The 17,470-nt window shown below is 35.6% G+C and overlaps 1 protein-coding gene across 9 annotated transcripts in view; it reads left to right on the top strand.

The window, feature by feature from the left end:
- LOC111053639 (NPC intracellular cholesterol transporter 1) overlaps nt 1–17,470 on the top strand; it is a 94,040-nt gene that overhangs the window by 60,052 nt on the left and 16,518 nt on the right. For all 9 annotated transcript variants that reach the window (XM_039419428.1, XM_039419424.1, XM_039419422.1 and 6 more), the window contains 8 exons: nt 2,464–2,681; nt 5,195–5,293; nt 6,294–6,499; nt 9,421–9,621; nt 10,789–10,990; nt 12,845–12,961; nt 15,336–15,516; nt 17,168–17,295. In XM_039419428.1, coding sequence (XP_039275362.1) covers nt 2,464–2,681; nt 5,195–5,293; nt 6,294–6,499; nt 9,421–9,621; nt 10,789–10,990; nt 12,845–12,961; nt 15,336–15,516; nt 17,168–17,295 — 1,352 coding nt within the window. The remainder of the gene's footprint in view (nt 1–2,463; nt 2,682–5,194; nt 5,294–6,293; nt 6,500–9,420; nt 9,622–10,788; nt 10,991–12,844; nt 12,962–15,335; nt 15,517–17,167; nt 17,296–17,470) is intronic.

Raw genomic sequence — 17,470 nt, 5'->3', positions numbered from 1 at the left:
GCGAGCAGACATAATTTAGACAGAAGGACGTCTGTGCGTTCAAACAAATCAAATCCAACATATTCGAACACATGGGGAGAGATTTTTCCTCCGCCTGTCTCTGCTTACGGAATTGTCAATAGAGAGGGCTATAAACCTGTTCTTCCATTTCCAATCATTTTATGGTTATGTGTTTTTGTCATTGTTGATCAAATAAATACGTCCATTTTTTGCTGTGTGAGTTTGCTCTACGACTTTAGTCGTATATCAGCCGGGATCGACAATCAATGTGCCTGTTCACACGGGAGTGACTATAGTTTGTATAAAATAAGTTGAGACTTGGTCCTCCATCCGAAGAAATTACAAGGTTGCCAATTCGTGTAAAATTGCAACTTTCTCAAATTTCCGATTCAACGTCAGAATTTGATGTAGAATATCATCCCCGATATCCCACTAGTGCTAGAAAATTTTCAGGGTTGAAGGATTAAACGGAAATTTAACTTTTATGATACAATTGGAAACATCGCGAAAATTTGTTTTTCTTTTGAATATCACTTCTCTCAGAATCATGGGGCGTCATAATGCATAATGATTTTATATCAAATTAAGGGGGAGAATGTCTCCTTTCTATTGGTGTCTGGATAATTTTTATCCGACCTATAATTATTTTTTTTAATGATTATGTTCGTCAATGTCGAGACATTTCAAGCAGAAAACATGAAATTTTCGACATGCTGGAAAAATTTTTGTTTCAAAAGATAAGTTGGTGATGAAAGCGAGAGAGTTTCTCAGAAATAATTTAAATTATTTTTTCAATTGTCAAAAGTAGTCGGAAGATCGTATTTTGGTCTCCAAGGAATTTTAAAGCTAGGAGAGCGGCTGCATGGTATGCATTGTATACCAAATTGTATGCTAAAAGCTGGCAATTTACGAGATATTTGACTGAATTATTTCAAACGTAAGGAGCTGATTGCCTCTAGAAAGGTTGTAATGAATCACTGCTTGGATTATTCGAGGCGAGGTTGTCATTTTCACTATATTCATAATCATGATTGTGGCTTGCAGTTGCTGAATTTTTCAATCGTTCTGTATTTTGACTTTGTTGATCCCAGCTATTGATAGAGTATGGTGGCACACCATTCAGCCGCTATCCTAGATTTTGAAACTCCTAAGAGGCCAATATACGTTCTTCCGAGTACGTTTGACAATTGGAAAAATAATTTCAATTATTTCTGAGAAACTTTCTCGCTATCACCACCTACTTATGTTTTGAAACAAAAAAGTTTCTAGCATGTCGAAAATTTCATGTTTTCTGCTCATGATGTCTCGACATTGACAAACATAATCATTAATTAAAAAAATAACTATTGGTCGGATAATATTCAGACACCAATAGAAAGGAGACATTTTCCCCGTTAATTTGATATAAAATTATTACGCATTACGACGCCCCATGATTCTGAGAGAAGTCATATTCAAAAGAAAAACAAATTTTCGCGATGTTTCTGATTTTATCATAAAAATTAAACTTCCTTTTAATCCTTCAACACTGGATCTTTTCTAGCACTACTAGGATATTGGGGATGATATTCTACATCCAATTCTGACGTTGAATTGGAAATTTGCAATTTTACACGATTTGGCAACCCTGTAATTTCTTGGGATGGAGGGCCAAGTCTCAACTTATTTTACACAGACATATAGGCTAGAAACTTTTTTTATCTGGGTTTGAACACAGAGGCTACTTCGCAAGCACTATATCCACTAGACCACGGATCACAAACCAATATTTATCAGATTATGCTGATTTCAAAATGTGAAAATTTTTATATTTTTTCTTAAAATTTATTTATCAAGTAGAATTATTATAGTACCCTTTTTTGAAAATAATAGATTGAGAATACAATTTATAACAACAAGTTTCAGTATTCTCACCTTCTTCAGGTTATAAAATAAATTTCTGTATATATATTTATCAAAAAATCATCTATTATAATAATGGAGTGATCTGTGGTCTAGTAGATAGAGTGCTTGCGTAGCAGCCTGGAGATCCCGGTCCAAACCACTACCTCCGTAAACCCGCTCACAGCCAAAATTTTTTGAGCAGGTCACTCCCGGCGTGTTATAGGATGAGCACGTTAAATTGTCGGTCCCAGCTGAAGTATGACAGTCGTAAGGTCCATTGACGGCTTGAATATTTTCGCTAGCGCATAAACTTTGTTTTGCTGGTAACGCCAATATTATATATTATATTATTATTTAGTTTCAATGAAAGCTTTTGTAATTTTGCTAGTAAATTTCCAATGTATTAAACTGAATTTTGTTTTTCATGTATTTGTGAATTATTTATATGAATTTGATAAATTTGATTTAATTTGAAATGTTATATTCAGGCGAGGTGGAACATCCATCAGGGACTCTCCACCAATAGAACCCATACGAATATTATTATTATAATCTAAAATGTATATTTTATGGTTTCAGTGTGCGCATCGAACCCGTGGCTGACACTGTTTGTGGGCGCATGCGTAGTGGTGGGTTTGTGCCATGGCATCCGATTTGTGCAGATCACCACCGACCCAGTGCAGCTGTGGGCCTCCGCCACCTCCCGCTCCCGCCTCGAGAAGACCTACTTCGACGAACACTTTGAGCCCTTCTACCGCACCGAACAGGTCATCATAAACGCAGTCGGCATCAATCAGGTCAGTAAAGTCATTCAATCATTCCAAAATTTGTAAGTCAAAAATCAATGTGTGTGTGTGTGTAACTAGCCTAACAGATGTATGGTGCAAAGTAATTGATAAGTTAGTGCTCACTAACTTGAGAGCGACATTTGCTATCTCAAGATTAACGTTGAATATGAACAAGAGCGTAGTGTTCGCGGCTTATTATGGATACTTCCAACCTCTACTGACATACGGCTTGATATTCTGGGGCTCTTCAACTGGACTCGGCAGAGTATTCAGATCACAAAAGCGAGTAGTCAGGATGATGCTTGGGAAACCTCCCAGAACCCCTTGTAGGCCCCTGTTCCAAAGCGCCAGAATTCTCACTCTTCCCTGTCTATACATACTCGAGGCTGCACTACATGGATTTAAACTTAGAGCTTCCTGGGCTAGAGGATCGGACATTCATAGCTACAACACGAGGTCTAGGAATGCTCTAAGACTGGATGTACATAGAACTTCGTTTTTCCAAAGTAGTCCTGATCACATGAGCAGAAAAATATTGAACTCTCTCCCACCTATATTATCTACAATTGAATCCAAAGTTTTGTTTAAGAATAAATTGAAGAACTGGCTAATAGAAATGTGTTTTTACAGTGTGGTGGAACTTTTTGATCAGAGAGGTGCTTAAAATGTTATTTGCGATTATTTACGATGGTATTCACATCACATATGTATAAATGTATTTATTACGTTATCTTACATTTAAATTTGTAAATTCTCATGAAATTGAAATTTTATATAGTCTATTATGTATGACGACTGTGAAACATATTTGATACAATATGTAAATGCAGAGAATAAACTATTCTATTCTATTCTATTCACTACCAGCGCCTACCAAGTGCCTTCTAGCAAAGAGAATGTGCCACTAATCAGGGTAATGAAGCAGAATCAGAGAACAATACAGTATGATAGTGGAGAGTTGAAGAATATTAAAATAGATATGAACCTTTTCGAGCCTTTATGGAACAATACCCAGAGTATAGGTAATGTGACCCCGTCTCGTTTCCAAAATCCAAAAAAACTTCATTAAGGTGGAATTAGAAATGTGTTGTCAGTTCCACATAATTTATTTTATGATGTGATCACATTGAATACTCACATGTGCAAGTGCAAGCTTGGTTATACATGACCAAGCCTGCAGGTGAGAAACAAAATCGGGAAAGAGCAATAGGAGCACTCACACTGAACGCTTGCACTCGCTGGTTTCGTTCAGTGTGAGCAGATGACACAACGTGTTTCAATGGCAGTTTTCAAATTTGTTTTTCGGCTCTGACTTGTGCACTTGCACATAAATATGCATCCAGTGTAACCACACCCCAAGCCAAACTAGTTGAATAACTTATGTATAACTGACATCTTCTTCATTACACATTTGTAGTATGAAGAAATTCACGACATTTCTGTGTCTATAATGAGGCCCACGTTATAATGGCAGTGGATAGGAGACAGTGTTGCCGATTCTCTGCCTTGCCTCTGCCTTCTATAGAGGATAGCAGAAACCGGTATATCTTATGTATCCCAATATTAACTGTTCATTCTTGTTTAAAATAATCAATTATATTTTGTTCGTTGAGAAGATATATTTTTCAATCATCAAATAATAAATTTTCATTATTAAGATTAAAAATATTTTATTGACTAATTATATTTCTACATTGTTAAAAAACGATATGGCAACGCTGCGGAGCTAGATATCTGCTTTGTCGAACGATGAACAAGTATAGCAATTAATGTTCACCAATGTAAATCAAATACTGTCATTATAACGTGGACCTCACTATATATGGTACACTTATACATGGAAGTTTAGTATATACTTCCAAATATAATAAAAACACCCAATATTCTTGTAATCATTATCAATATTCGGTGGAATTTAGCCATCCTTAACGTTTTGAACCAATAAATAGTACAACTTGACATATCTTTCCACTAATCTAAATTAGGTTTTTTTATAGAAAGGCAATCAATGTATGGTACTTGGAAAAACTGTTCGTATGTCTCAAGGTGCGTACAGATATACTCGCCGCGAACATGAACAATTCACTTTCAATCAGCTGATGCCAAGCTTTTTATATCGGTATCTTACCGTTTCTGTAATAATACAGATATAGTCAGCTGATTAAAAGTGAATTGCTCATGTTTGCGGCGCGTATATCTGTACGCACCTTTACAGTAACTATATAACCAGTTATGTCTTATGTTATAAGCATGGTTCTTGTTCATAAAGTAGAGTAAAACCTTTCTGATTTACATACACATTAAAGAAAGGGCCTACGAGTATTCCCATGCTGATAAAATAATCCTTACAACTTACAATAGTGTTCGTGTGTGAATCTGTTCAATTAACTGTTTGAATAACTGTCTTGATCAATTCCAAAGCTATTTATATCCAAGAATTACACTATTGCTAAATCATGATTGATTCTTTGTTAATTTTCTAGAAATGGTTGGCTTTTGACCGATAATATTAATTTGTGCAGGTGAAACACAACACCTCTTTGGACGGCGCAATCTTTGGACCAGCTTTCAACAGGGAGTTTCTTCTTGAGGTCTTGAACTTGCAGGAAAAAATAGAAAAGGTAAACAATAGAATTGATGAATTATCTGTATCCCAAGTTTTTAGCTATTGTTTATTTCAATTTCGAATTGATCAAAATTATTTATTGTATAAAAACACAGTCAGTGTCAAAACAACATCCCAAACAAATTTACAATACAAGTCATGTACATGAAATAATAGGTTGCATCAAATCAGTCAATCAAAGCTAGAATAAAAAAATATTAACATCATAGAGGCACCTAGAAAAGGATGGAACTATCTGTTCTGTCTAACGGCAGACAATGATAGCAAACCAATGTCAATCAGGTTCTGACTTCATGAGGTGGATCTCACTTTAGAAACTTAGTTATGGAATCAGTTTCTTTTCATTTACTGAGCCTCAAATCTAATGTTTATAACTGTTAAATCTGATAAAATGTTGGATTGATGTGTTTGTTTGATTGATTGGCTGCCTTTATTTAAAACCTAGTAGGGCGGAGTTAGAGCACAACCGGCTCTCTATCACACTTAACAATAATTCTAAGTTTACTTTTACAATATTACACTCTTACAATTCTTAAATTTACACTGCAATACAATTTTAAGTTTGAATTTGAATTTACAATTGAAACAACTGTTTGTACAGATAGACAAAGACGAGGGTTTCGGTACGGTATTTAAAACCTTGGACGGCGGAGTTAGGGCTCAGCCAGCCCTCTCTCACACTTAACAATAATTCTAAGTTTACTTTTACAATCGCACACTCTTTCAATTCTTACATTTACACTCCAATACAATAATTTAAATATTGAATTTGAAGTTACAACTGAAACAACTGTTTGTGCAGATAGACGAAGACGAGGGTTTCGGTATTTAAAATCTTGGAGGGCGGAGTTAGGGCTTAGCCGGCCCTCTAACACACTTGACAATTCTAAGTTTACACTTACAATATTACACTCTTATAATTCTTACATTTACACTCCAATACAATAATTTAAAGATTGAATTTGAAGTTAGAACTGAAACAACTGTTTGTGCAGATAGGCGAAGACGAGGGTTTCGGGCTGCGGAAGATCTGCTTCGCGCCACTGAGCCAGGCGGGACAGGAGGCGACAGACGTTCGTCAGTGCCTGGTGCAGAGTGTGTGGGGATACTTCCAGAACAAACGCGAGGACTTTCTCAACGTCGGCCAGGATATCTACGGCTATCCCTTCAATTACCTCGATCATCTCACGCAGTGCTTTCAGTCAGTTCAACTATACTCTGTCCAAATAGGCATGAGCTCTGAAGGATTAGGCCGACCCTCCTACTACTCACACACACAAGCGCAGTCTCCTTTTGTGTGTATGAGAAAAGAGACGGTGTGCCTACCTGTATACTATGTAGTATACATAGTATATCAATGGCGCAGGTAGGCCGGGCGTGTGTGCCTGCTCGTGGGGGAGCGAGGGTTAGCTTAATCTTTCAGCGCTCATGGCAGTCTGGACAGAATGAAGTACCTTCCATCTGTAGCTTTCCTATTAAAGGCGAACGCACTAGGCAATAGACAGATGAAGAAAAAATCAAACGTCTGTGTGCGTTGCAACATTCAAATATCTATAGTGAGGTCCACGTTATAATGATAGTGGAGAAAGATAGCAGAACAGCGTTGCCAATCCTCTGTCTTGTCAATGCCTTCTATAGACGGTAGCTGATACAGGTTGATTGATGTATATTAACTGTTCATTCTCGTTCAAAATAATCAATTATATTTTATCAAGTAAAAATTATACTTTTCAATAATTTCATAATTAGTTTTTATGATTATTGAATGGAAAAAAGACTAAGAAATTGTCAAAAACCACAGATTTATTGATACTTAGAAAGACCGGTTTCAGTTACAGAGATTATCAGAGATTGACAATGGTGTAATAACCGAAACCGGTCTTTCTACCGAAACCGAAACAGAGATTGACAATGGTGTAATAACCGAAACCGGTCTTTCTACCGAATCCGAAACAGAGATTATCAGAGATTGACAACGGTGTAATAACCGAAACCGGTCTTTCTACCGAAACCGAAACAGAGATTATCAGAGATTGACAATGGTGTAATAACCGAAACCGGTCTTTCTACCGAATCCGAAACAGAGATTATCAGAGATTGACAACGGTGTAATAACCGAAACCGGTCTTTCTACCGAAACCGAAACAGAGATTATCAGAGATTGACAATGGTGTAATAACCGAAACCGGTCTTTCTACCGAATCCGAAACAGAGATTATCAGAGATTGACAACGGTGTAATAACCGAAACCGGTCTTTCTACCGAATCCGAAACAGAGATTATCAGAGATTAACAATGGTGTAATAACCGAAACCAGTCTTTCTAAGTATCAATAAATTTGTGGTTTTTGACAATTTCTTAGCCTTTTTTTCATTCAATATGAATAATTACCACAATATCAACTTCTCAACTACACAAAATGTTTTATGATTATGATGAAATATTTTGTTGGTTAATTATTAATTCTACATCGCTAAAAGACGATCTGGCAACAGAGCAAAGCGAGAAAGAGATAGCGCTTTGTTGAATGATAGACAAGGATAGCAATACCATTGCTAATCAAACGTGGACCTCACTATAGGAAGGGATTTTTCCTCCGTTGTTTACTTGCGTCCGTTTGTTGCTGTGTGCGTTTGCATAACGGGAAAATTATTTCATATCCAACTGCAGTAGGATCCCACTTTATCAACTTATCGATATCCCTTTTCAGTTGTATCAGTAGGAAAATATAGTTTTATTTTTATTAATATACAGTATTATTCAATTTTTCTTCACCGACCGTAATGCTTCTCTCAACCAAATAAAATGTACAGTCATCCTAGAGATTGATGTAGATTCATAAATGATCTACACGTAGACCAGTGATTCTAATTACTTGAATGCTAATTCTTATTGAAATTCCTTCATAGTTTTTCACTCATTCTTCCATGGTTTGATTTCTTTGTAGCTTTTTTACTCATTATTTATTATTTTTATTTCTGAGTAATCTTTCACTCAATTTTCTTGCTATTTGATTTTTTTTGTCACTTTTTTACTCTTTCTTTTTTAGTTTGATTTCTTAGTACTTTTTCTGTCACGTTTTTGTACTTTGAGGTGTGTGCACACAGAGATCGAGTTGCAAGTTCTGGGTTAGGCGTTGCAAGTTCTGCGGTCCACTTTTTTCTATGGACAAAATCATCATCATCATCATCATCATCTGCTCCATCATCATCATTATTGGCACTACAGCCTTCACAACCACACCCTTCCATCCCTCTCGACATTCTGCTGTTCTTCTCCATCGTCTCACACCCAGTCTTCGCAAATCCTCCTCCACATCGTCAACCCACCGCTTTCTTGGTCTTCCTTGTAGTCTTCTTCCTCCGGGTTTGCCTTCTAGCACCATTTTTGGCACCCTCCCTTCCGGCATTCTGTGCACATGACCAGCCCATCTCAGCCTCATACTTTTCACAAGAGGTGAAATACTTGTCTCCTCCAACAATCTTTCTAGTTCCTCGTTTGTTCTTATCCTCCATATTTCATTTTCCTTGATTGCTCCTATGGACAAAATTGTGGGGGTCAAATACAAGCGTTCTAATTAGATTTATGAATTGAAGAGAAACAAGGTACTGTACTATCAGAAACTAGTATCTGTCTGTTGCTTTAGTATCAATCCAATAGCATGATAAACGCCTCTCTATCTTGTACCTATTCGATAATTAACTTCAGTTTACTTTTATTCAGTTTTCAAGAACGCGGAACTCGGAATGCCTGACCGCTCTCTGTGTTTACAAATTTTCTTTGTAGTGTCTGGATTTGAAATAATCTTCAGGAGCTCCATAGTGATGTAGATACATTAATAGTCCAGTTATTAGACCAATTACACTACTTAGACCGTTCACTCTACTCAGACCAGACTCCAATTACTTGAATGCCAATTCTTTTTGAAATGTTGTCTAGTTTTCTCACTCATTCTTTTATAGTTAGATCTTTTTGTATTTTTTCACTCAAGTTTTCTCATCCATTCTTTGTAGTTGGATTTCTTTCTATTTTTCCATTCAAGTTTTTTCACTCATTCTTTGCAGTTTAATTTCCTTGTATTTTTTTCACTATCAAACTAATAGTTGTGGTATTTTGTTGCAGTAACAAGTACAAGTCGAACTGTTTGGCGCCGTACGGTGGACCAATAGACCCGGCGATAGCACTGGGTGGTTTCCTGAAGGAGGGTGAGAGCATTTCGGCACGCCCCGCCTACGAGCAGGCCACCTCCATTATCCTCACTTTTGTTGTCAACAACTATTACAACGCCTCAAAGCTGGAGCCGGCACTCAAATGGGAAGAGAGGTACCATATTACAGTGTATCAGTATTACTATATTTTTTTCTAAATAAAAGATTGAAATTATTTAAAAATCTCAAAAAATATATTATAAATATGATGTTTATAATGGGTCCTTTGGGCTGGAGAACTCGTTCAAAATGCCGATAATATTCTGTCTATTGAAATCTTCTTTCGGAATCTACAATATTCATATTCAATATGACTTTCACATGATTTTTTTTCTCGTTTCAATGATATACAATGATACTTTGTACATCGATGATATTGAGCACATATCCTTTTTCGCCTTATAAAGGATAAATGAGTTGATCAATCTAAAGATTCATTCTATTCTAAGTTATGTTCTGTTTCTTACTTTCTTGTAACGTATGATTTTCTTCATTTCAATAAATAATGTGATTCTCTTCAAATGCCTGTCAGCTCATCTCTTTCTACTTCACATAAAATAACTGAAGATTCATTACCCCTTTTCATTCATTACCCATTATGTTTATTTTTTAAACATATTTCTGTGTTTTAATTGAATGAATGAAAAATTATTTATTTAATATGTGAATATTTCCTATTTTAGTGATAATAATGTGAAATAATTATTCCATTTTTGGATTTAAAATTTAAAAGTCTACTTTGTGAAAATAATTAACTAAAAATAATTAAAATGAAAATTTTGTGAAGTGAACAACTAACTACAAGACTTAACCTATTTCAGACTATATGTAACCTTATCTAAATTTGGGAGGGGAATAGCACAAGGTTACCTTATTGTTTTCTCTCCCTATCATTTTGATGATGAATCAATAAAGAGTGAATCTTATTGGCAACGAACTTGATCTGTGTATAATGGCTCAAAAAATGTGTAGAAAAAGTATGTTTATTGATGAAAGCATTCAAAAGTTATCAATGGATTTTCCTTCGATAATTATCATATTATATTCATTATCATTTGAATAAATGCAATCTCTCATCAATTTCAATTATTGAATCAGTTATACTGACAGAAAAAAATAATTTGAAAGCAGTCAATATTGTGCAGTAAATAAGTTAAATTATTACAGAACCATAATGTAATTCAAAAAATGCATTCTATAAAATAATAAGCATAATATTGATTAAACTTGCTCTCCCAAACGAGCTATTCGAAAAAATAAGCGAATGACATTTTATTTGTAGATTCATCCAATTCATGAAGAACTGGACAAAGCATGAGAAGCCAGACTTCATGGACGTTGCCTTCACGTCTGAGCGCTCAATTGAAGACGAACTGGACAGGGAATCCAAGTCTGACATTCTTACAATTCTCATCAGCTACCTCATCATGTTTGCTTACATTGCTCTCTCGCTCGGAAAGATTCGAAGCTGTCAATCGTTGTTGGTGAGTGTTACAAATTACATTCATTTCATAAGAAATTGCGATCAATTTCAATATTAAATATATTTTGTTCGGTGTTTGTTTAGTAGCGGTTATACAATAAAGAATTATTTTAGCGGGGGATTACATTTCTGTATATAGTGAGGTCCACGTTATAATGGCAGTGGTAGGAGATAGAGATAGGAGATAAACGTTGCCGATCCTCTGTCTTGTCAATGCCTTCTATAGACGGTAGATGATACAGGCTTATTAATGTAATATTATATAACGGTTCATTCTCGTTTAAAACAATCAATTATATTTTATTAAGCAATAGATTATATTCAATAGTTTCATAATGAATTTTCATAATCAAGATGAAATATTTTGTTAATTGATTATGAATTCTACATTGTTAAAAGACGATCCTGCAACAGAGCAAAGCGAGAAAGAGATAGCGCTATTCGCTTTGTTAAACAAGGATATTATTACTATTCTTATGTTAGACAAGGATAGCAATACCATTTCTTATCAGACACTGCCATTATAACGTGGACCTCACCATAGTCAGATGCACTTCTAACTGTCAGAAATTCTTATAAATAATATCGTTGCTTCCCATTTAACCACTGCTGATAGTTTGAAGTGAATCTCGCTATAACAATTTATTGAGACGCTCATTCCTTGAGAAATATATATCATATTGAATTTCCTGTTTGTTTTCCTATTGTAATATTACATCGTGATTTTTTTTAGTGAATAACTAAGCAGTGTTTATGACTAAATCCCGGTAACATTTACCTGTGTTTTAATTTATATGAGTTTGTATGTTTTTTGTGGGTAATAGAATGAAGATGATGAAAGCACTTGGTAGGATTCGAAACCAGGACATTTCTAGCTGCAGTTTATCAGAAGTTGATGGAACCTCATCTGAATCAATGACAATCTTATTGTATATGGATTGTTATTGATTTATGTCCAAAAATTATTAACTTGATTGCAAATCAGTTTATGGGACTATTAAATCAGTTATTGATTGATTTTTGGATTATTGCTACTTCACAATGACTAGTTATCAAAGTACTGGCGAATCAAATTGGAATATCTATAAGTTTATATCTTTGCAGAGTAACTGCTCTCTGAGATTGGGTTTTAGAATTGGGGCTTTATCGTAATCACACAATGAACAAAATTATTTCAGCAATTTTGAGGCTGAGTTGAGTAAATACACGACAGAAGTAGTATTTTATTATTTATTTATTCAGTTTTAGTCTGATATGTCTTAGTCTAATATTGAGTCTTCTTCTTCTTCTTTGGCTGTGCCTTATCCCATTTAAATGGGGTCGGCATTCCTTCCTCTTAGTCTGCCTCTCCACAAAGCCCTATCCAATGCTTCCTCTCTCCTCCAACCACTCTCCAGCAAGTCAGCCGCTATTCTATCTCCCCACCTCATCCTAGGTCTACCTCGTCCTCTCACACCATCCTAAACTAAATCCTGCACTCTTCGTCCAACATAATCCTCCTCCCGTCGCTGTACATGCCCAAACCACCTCATCCTTGTCTCCTGCATTTTCTTTCCCAGTGGTTCAACTTTTACAGTGCCTCTGATCAATTCAATTCTTGTTTTATCTCTTCTTGTAACCCCACACATCCATCTTAACATTCTCATCTCAGTCACTTCCATCTTTCTGAATACTGCAATACTTTTTAACACTCTCAGCTCGTTCTTTGATACTTTCTTCCTCGCACCACTATGTTATGAACCTTAAAGGGAAATGAAGCATTCATTCCAAATTTCTGAAATTTCCTTGCAATCTGAGTCTGAGATGAGTAAATACATGACAGAAGAATTTTCATAGCGATTATTACTGGTTTCAGGTGGACAGTAAGATCACGCTGGGTTTGAGTGGAGTTATAGTGGTTCTTGCCTCGGTTGCTAGCTCAATTGGATTTTTCGGATTTCTGGAAGTGCCGTCAACGTTAATTATCATGGAGGTGAGTTAATTATTATTCAACTCCTATCAAGATATCAATGTAATGGAAATTCTTAATAATAATATCGAGTGACCTGGCTGGCTCAGGTCTGGTGTCAGAGTTTTCAGGTTGCAACTGATCAATTTCAGGGCCTCTGACATTACCTAACGACTGCATTTTATGCAGACGGGAACGACGGCTTAACGTGTCCATCCGAAACACGAGAGTGACCCGAGATAAGAATCTGCCGGGATTTGAACCCGGGCCTCTATATAATAAAGCCAGTATCTGATCCACTCGACTACGGCCACTACCGTAATATCAGTTTCCCACAACATGTTATCTTAAGTTTGATGTAGCCTTTATATGAGAATTTAGTTTTAATGTTTGATTGGAATGTACAATATTGTTTCAACTCAAATACAACTGATGAGTAATAAACGAATGAATTTTAACTCAGATGAAATAAAATCAAAATTCACACTATAGTGAGGTCCTCGTTATTATGGCAGTGGTGAAAGATAGGAAAAAAACGTTACCGATCCTCTGTCTTGTCAATGCCTTCTATAGACGGTAGCTGATACAGGTTTATTGATGTAATATTAACTGTTCATTCTAGTTTAAAATAATTGATCAAGCGAAGTGAGGTCTAAGATTCAAGTCGACGGTTTGGCATTTCTCTTAATGTTTAAATGTTTGAATATTTATATGTTTATATATTACGCATTTACGGCGAAACGCGGAAATAGATTTTCATGAAATTTGACAGGAATGTTCCTTTTTTAATTGCGCGTCGACGTATATACAAGGTTTTTGGAAATTTTGCATTTCAAGGATAATAAAAGGAAAAAATGCTCACCAGATATGGTGGGTACCGGGGAAATAAAATACTCGGGGCGGACCAAAATTAGCGAACCAGGGCACGACGGTTCCATATGTCAGTGGCGGTTTCCCGACAGCGTCTGTTTCACATGTTAGTGGCGGCTGATAACTACCCTCTGCGGTTAACAACCGTGGTTGTAACTCGGAGTAGTCCCTACTCCACACAAGGTTGACAACCTTTGAAAGTCAGATATGGAAAGGTCTTATAGGAAAAATGTTCCACCGTCCTGTGCTACACGACAGGAGAAGGCTACATCGGATTCGGTGGGTGGCCAACTACAAGACAAAAACGTATCGCAACATTCAAAGTCACTCATGTCTGTCCGAACACGAAAGGGAAAGAAGCGAATATCTTTCTTCGGTCACCTTTCTTCGGAGGACAGACTGAGCAGAAGAATTATTGAAAAGTTGTGGAAAAGTAAAGCAAATATAAAATGGATTGACGAACTCAAGGAGGATATGAGAGAGTTGAATATAACATTCGAAGATTTGAAGAACAAGTCGGACAACATCAGAATCCTGAAGGACAAACAGACCAGACTGCAGATCAAAGTCAGACACAGAATGGGAAGAGTGATTTCGGACGAGGAAAGGAAATTAATTTCTGAACGAATGAAGAAATATTGGGCTGAGAGAGGACGGAGTAAAGGTGGAAGATACTGACTACAGTGGTCCAATGAAGGCCATAAAATTATAATAAAATAAATAAATAAAAAGGAAAAATGAGCCTCCTTCATACGCCAATATTAGAGTAAGAATCAGACTATAGAATTATTCATCATAAATCAGCTGACAAGTGATTAGACAGATGTGTGGAGAATCCAGTCTATTGCTGTATTTCCATAGAGTCTATAGTTCCAATCAGCTACTTTTGGATGAGAATACTGCCTGAAGCGTGATGAGAATACTACTGTTCACAGAACTACTAGTAAATTATATTTTTCAATAATTTCATAATGAATTTTCATAACTAAGATGAAATATTTTGTCAATTAATTATCAATTCTACATTTTTAAAACACGATCTGGCAACAGAGCAAAGCGAGAAAGAGATAGCGCTATCCGCTTTGTTGACGAATGATAGACAAGGATAGTAATACCATTGCTAATCAAACACTGGCATTATAACGTGGACCTCACTATAGTCATCTTACTCATTTCACCAAAATAAAATAACTTGACATGAATTGATCGATTTTGGTTCACTTAAAATTTGTTGGTTTGGAAAGAGATAGCGCTATCCGCTTTGTTGACGAATGATGGACAAGGATAGCTATACCATTGCTAATGAAACACTGCCATTATAACGTGGACCTCACTATAGTCATCTTACTCATTTCACCAAAATAAAATAACTCAACATGAATTAATCGATATTGGTTCACTTACAATTTGTTGGTTGGGAATACATGTGATCCATTTTTATACCAACCTTGAATCATTTTTCTTCATATACTTTAAGACTAATTGAATTGTTAAATATTGTGCTAATAATGATGTGCTTTGGGAATAGGTGATTCCGTTTCTTGTCTTGGCAGTTGGCGTGGACAATGTGTTCATTCTGGTGCAGAGCCATCAGAGGGAGCCCCGAATGGAGAACGAGTCCCATGAGAGGCACATTGCCAGGGTGCTCGGGCAGATTGGACCCTCCATGCTTCTCACCAGTGCTTCCGAGTGCTGTTGCTTCTTCATAGGTAAGTTGTGGATTAAAAACCACCTTGAAACTTTGAACAATAAAAACCTTGAAACCTTGAACCTTGAGACCTTGAACCTTTGAACCTTGAAACTTTGATTCAATAAAAATTGAGTTGAAAATATCACAATAATTGTGAAATCTGGTATTATTCATTTATTTAGCGTATGACAGATACACAACAAATATAGCTCATGAGTCTTAAATACTTAGATATACACTGTACATTTCCAAATTCCTTGTGAAGTTTTCAGTCAGGACAACATAAGTTTGATTTGCTAGTCCATTTAGCGTTACCCAATGTGCACCATGGAGACGAACTAGCGTTACACATAGTCAAGTAGTTAAAAATCTGATTGTTGGAACAATTCTTTTTAGTATTAAAAATTATAATACTGGTTTGAAGAAGAGCTCCAAACACTTTGTTTTGGTTAAGCCTGCTATGTGTCTTCTGTTACACACTAATTTCTATGGTTAGTTAATAATTACATGAATGAATGAATAATGGAGCATCAAATTTTGTGTCATATGTGATCGTTTGCCTTGGTATTAAGGCATCGTCAGACTCCTATCTTATTCTTTTCTCAAGTTTGATGAAGTTATGATATAAATAAATAATTCAACTTCATAATTACAATTAAATTTGTCAAAACTTCTCTAATATTTTCGCATTAGGATCGAAACATAGTGGAGAGGTGAAGGTAGCAGAAAAGGTAGCTGAGAGTGTTGAGAATAATGCTTGTATTCAAATGTGTCAGAACATAGTGGAGCGGCGAAGGTAGTGTAGAAGGTGGAAGGAAGCAGAGACATTTAGAAACATATGCAATTATCTCAAATATCAGCTGCCTTCTCTGCTACACTCTACCTTCTCCGCTAACACTATGTTATTGTCCATATCAGTATAAGTATCAACGGTCAAATCAAGATCGAAGTATTGTGTGCTTCAAAATTCTACTTGATAACCAATTATTACAGTAGTGCATGTATATTTTTCAATGAAACATTTTGTTTTATTTTGATTGAATGTTATCAGTTAGAGTATTTTGCATCTTTTTATCGAAGTACATAACTGTTTGTTGATAATTAAAAACTAATACAATTACTCAATTAGTAATTCATACTAATGGTTGAATACATTCATATTTATGTTGTTTGTGATTGTGTCTTATAATAATGATGAAGTCTCAATTTTTTATAAGCATCTCATCTATTATTTCTCCTTTTAAGAATAAAGTATTTTACTATTGTGTTTTTATATAACTTTAAAGGGAAAAAAACACTCACATTCTTTGGTGTGGCGACGACCGTTTCGTGCTGGTGTTGTACATTTTCAAGCCAAACTGAAACTGAAGTATTTAAGGTTATGAGGGTGGGTATTTGGTCAGAGTGCAAATGTGCAACACCAGCACGAAACGATCGTTGCCACATCAAAGAACGTGAGTGTTTTTTCACTTTAAAGTTATATAAAAATACAATAGTAATAATATTAGTAAAAACAAGATGGATAACCATCAACGAATCAAGTATTTGTCTTTTGATCTACGGTATTTATTTCAATCGTTGAATTTGAAAAAGTGTTATTAAATGTTAATTTTTGTTTGAACTAACCTGAAAATTAACATTTTTCAATTGTAATAATGTTCTTCTTGCAGGTAGCTTGTCTGACATGCCCGCTGTTAGAGCGTTCGCTTTGTATGCTGGCGTAGCCTTGCTATTAGATTTCATTTTCCAAATAACATGCTTTGTCAGCATTCTAACCCTGGATACGTTGCGGCAAGCTGTGAGTCTCACATATAATTTTATCGCTACTCACTTAATTAAGCTTGATAATCTAATTATTTTAAGACTGCATGGTGACTAGAAATGTTTAATGAATAACCTTTTTGGATAATAAGAAAAATCTTGGGTCCTTATAATATTCTAATGTAAAGCAAGTGTAATAGAATACATCCTCA

Source organism: Nilaparvata lugens, chromosome 1 (genome assembly GCF_014356525.2).
Source record: "Nilaparvata lugens isolate BPH chromosome 1, ASM1435652v1, whole genome shotgun sequence".
Lineage (NCBI taxonomy): Eukaryota > Metazoa > Arthropoda > Insecta > Hemiptera > Delphacidae > Nilaparvata > Nilaparvata lugens.
Note: the sequence above shows the minus strand (reverse complement) of the source record. Positions and strands in the feature narration are given on the sequence as shown.